This window comes from Triticum dicoccoides, unplaced genomic scaffold (genome assembly GCF_002162155.2).
Source record: "Triticum dicoccoides isolate Atlit2015 ecotype Zavitan unplaced genomic scaffold, WEW_v2.0 scaffold57044, whole genome shotgun sequence".
In the NCBI taxonomy this organism is placed as follows: domain Eukaryota; kingdom Viridiplantae; phylum Streptophyta; class Magnoliopsida; order Poales; family Poaceae; genus Triticum; species Triticum dicoccoides.
The window spans coordinates 1-1,596 of record NW_021282802.1 but is presented as its reverse complement, the minus strand read 5'-3'; the positions used below and the strand labels follow the sequence as shown (position 1 = coordinate 1,596).

The 1,596-nt window shown below is 54.5% G+C and overlaps 1 protein-coding gene across 1 annotated transcript; it reads left to right on the top strand.

The window, feature by feature from the left end:
• Positions 1-5: 5 nt before the first annotated feature.
• On the top strand, positions 6-1,580 carry LOC119347001 (glycine-rich cell wall structural protein-like; the record flags this gene model as incomplete). Its single annotated transcript, XM_037616045.1, has 2 exons — positions 6-74; positions 182-1,580. Coding segments are annotated over 2 exons (1,468 nt in total), but the record flags the coding sequence as incomplete, so codon positions are not given.
• Positions 1,581-1,596: the final 16 nt, after the last annotated feature.

Genomic DNA, 1,596 nt, shown 5'->3' with positions numbered 1-1,596 from the left:
TTGTGAAGTTCTCTGCTGAACACCCCCATGGCAAAGCAATCGCGCTGGTTGACACTGAATCGGAATTTATCGCGGTACAGTGTTGAGCTCTAATGACATCCTTCTAAGTAGTTAAAAACTTAAAATAAATTTTCTTGCATCTGAGATATACTCATGCATGGTACGTTCTTACTTAAATTAGGTGGATGAGGATTGGTTTCTGCTTCGCTGGATCGCAATATCATTCTTGTTTCTGAATTCAATTGGCAAAGATGGTGCGAAGCTCATCGAAGGTGCCATGGTACCGAAGGATGAAACCGTTGAGCCTGATACTACAGTGGTTTCTCATACGATGAAAGGTGAAGCAGCAGGCGCCACTGCTGGTCCGGGGCAATGTGGCACTTGTGGCACGCATGGTGGCAGTGACATGGTTATGGCGAGTGACAAGGCTGGGCATGCTAGCTATGGTGGCTCAGCCACTGCAAGTGCGAAGGTGGCCGATTCTAAGTGTGGTAGTTGTGGATCAGGCTGTGGTGGTGGATGCGGTGTCTCTGTGGTCACCATGAGCTACAAGAATGGTCGTGCGAGTTGTGGCATCATTGCAGGCAGCAAGAATGGCCATACTGAGTCTGCTGGGTGTAGATCGGGATGCAGCAGTTCCTGCGGTGGCAACATGATTATTGAAAGCTCCAAAGAGGGGAACACCAAGTCAGGTGGTTGTGGTTCAGGATGTGGTGGTATTGAAGGCTCCAAGGCTGGCATTGCCAAGTCTAGCGGTTGCGGTTCAGGTTGTGGTGGCACTTGCAGCAGTATGGTGGTTGAAGGCTCCCAAAATGGTCATGCCAAGTCAGGCGGTTGTGGCTCGGTCTGTGGTGGTGGTTGCGGTGTCATGTTGATCGAACACTCCAAGACTAGCTGCACCAAGTCTAGCGGTTGTGGCTCAGGTTGCGGCGGTGGTTGCAGTAGCATGGTCATGGAAGGCTCCAAGATTGGCTTTGCCAAGTCAAGTGGTTGCGGTTTGGGCTGTGGTGACGGTTGCGGTTCAGGCTGTGGGGGTGGCTGTGGCAGCATGGTCATTGAAAGCCCCAAGACTGCCTTCACCAAGTCAGGCGGTTGCGGTTCGGGCAGTGGTGGCGGTTGCGGTTCCGGCTATGGCGGTGACTGCGGCGCAATGGTCATTGCAGGATCCAAGATTGGCTTTGCCAATTCAGGTGGTTGCTGTTTAGGCTGTGGCGGTGGTTGTAGCGGCATTGTCATCGAAGGCTCCAAGATTGGCTTCGCGAAGTCAGGCGGTTGCGGTTCGGGTTGTGGCGGTGGTTGCGGTGGCATGGTTATGGAAGGCTCCAAGACCATCCATGCCATGTCTGGGGGCTGCGGTTCAGGCTGTGGTTCTGGCTGCGGTGGCGGTGCTTGCGGCGACATGGTCATTGAATGCTCCAAGACTGGTTCCGCCAAGTCAGCTGGTTGCGGTTCCGGCTGTGGTGGCGGTTGTGGCGGCATGGTCCTGGAAGGCTCCAAGATGAGCCATGCCATGTGTAGGGGTCGCGGTTCAGGCTATGGCGCCGGCTGCGGCGACGGTTGTGGCGGCATGGTCATGGAAAGCTCCAAGATGAGCCA